The following is a 1,110-nucleotide window of genomic DNA, read 5'->3' as shown; positions in this document are numbered from 1 at the left end:
GTGTTACTGTGTGTGTGTGTTAACGCTGTGTTTCTGTGTCCCTCCTCAGTTTCCCACTAACGGCAGTAATCAGATCCACATCCCGGCTCTGAGTGTCGATGGTCTCTCCACCCCCGTGGTCCTCTCCCCCGGCCCCCAGAAACCCTGAGTTCCCCACAGAGCTCCTCACTGGGCACAGGATCTCCTCCCGGAGGGTCGGAGGGGTCTGGACTGATTCTCTCCACTAAAACCAGGAACTGGTAGTTTTTGTGGCGCTGTTGCCCGACTGGTAGGACTGGGAGATCTGCTGGTTTATGGACCTTTCACAAGAGGATTTAAAACCAGACCTGGAAACGCCGCCAGCCGCCTCTGATGATATTTTTAACGTGTGGGTGGATGTCTGGGCTTCATCCTCCTGAAACGCCTCCCCTCATTTCTTTCCGAGCTCTTGTAGCGGCACTTGAACGCGTCGAGGTGGAGGGATTAGTGTTCTACTGAGGGCTGACTTTAGTCGCTGCAGCAGGTTCACATTATATTAGTGAGATCAGACGTTTGAGTTTCACTGATTCACTACGGACGGACGGGTTGAAGGCCAGTCAGACGTCAAACAGGAAACAGGACGTTTTTAAAGACATTTTTGGGCTTTTTGCTCTTTATGGTCAGTTATTTTCAAAGGTGGTTATTTATTTCCTGTCTTGGGTGCGACGTTGGTTCTTTACTTTGACTCTGCTGTCGGCTCCTGACTCTCCTGGGACCAGCTTTTATCACCAGTTGAACATTTTATAAACTGCTGGATTCCTTCAGAAAAGACTTTTGGGTCCATTTAAGGGTCGTTGCTTCGCTCTTATTGGCCGCCACCTTTCTCCAGTTATGCATGGATCTTTTTGAAGCGACCAATCACAGAGGAGGGTTGATGATGCTGCTGCAGGCCCTCGTTGGGAGTTTTAACACAGCCAAGTTCTTTCTCTATAAAAGTCTCTTTATGTGACAGATTGTATATTTTCTAGAAGAGTGTGAAGACGTTTTACATCCCAAGTGAACTGCAGGAGAACGGAGGAGTGAAGTGTTTGTATTCGGACCTGCTCACATTCCTTTAAAGGGTCCATGGTTTGTTTTACTGACGAAGAGCCG

General features: G+C 48.6%; 1 protein-coding gene across 1 annotated transcript; it reads left to right on the top strand.

The window, feature by feature from the left end:
- Positions 1-46: 46 nt before the first annotated feature.
- elk1 (ETS transcription factor ELK1) lies at positions 47-1,104 on the top strand (the record flags this gene model as incomplete). The annotated part of the gene is given in 1 exon segment (XM_035656442.1): positions 47-1,104. A coding segment is annotated over 1 exon segment (102 nt), but the record flags the coding sequence as incomplete, so codon positions are not given.
- Between the last annotated feature and the right edge of the window lie 6 nt (positions 1,105-1,110).

Source organism: Morone saxatilis, unplaced genomic scaffold (assembly GCF_004916995.1).
Source record: "Morone saxatilis isolate NCDOM2014 unplaced genomic scaffold, NCSU_SB_2.0 Contig15, whole genome shotgun sequence".
Taxonomy (NCBI): domain Eukaryota; kingdom Metazoa; phylum Chordata; class Actinopteri; family Moronidae; genus Morone; species Morone saxatilis.
Note: the sequence above shows the minus strand (reverse complement) of the source record. Positions and strands in the feature narration are given on the sequence as shown.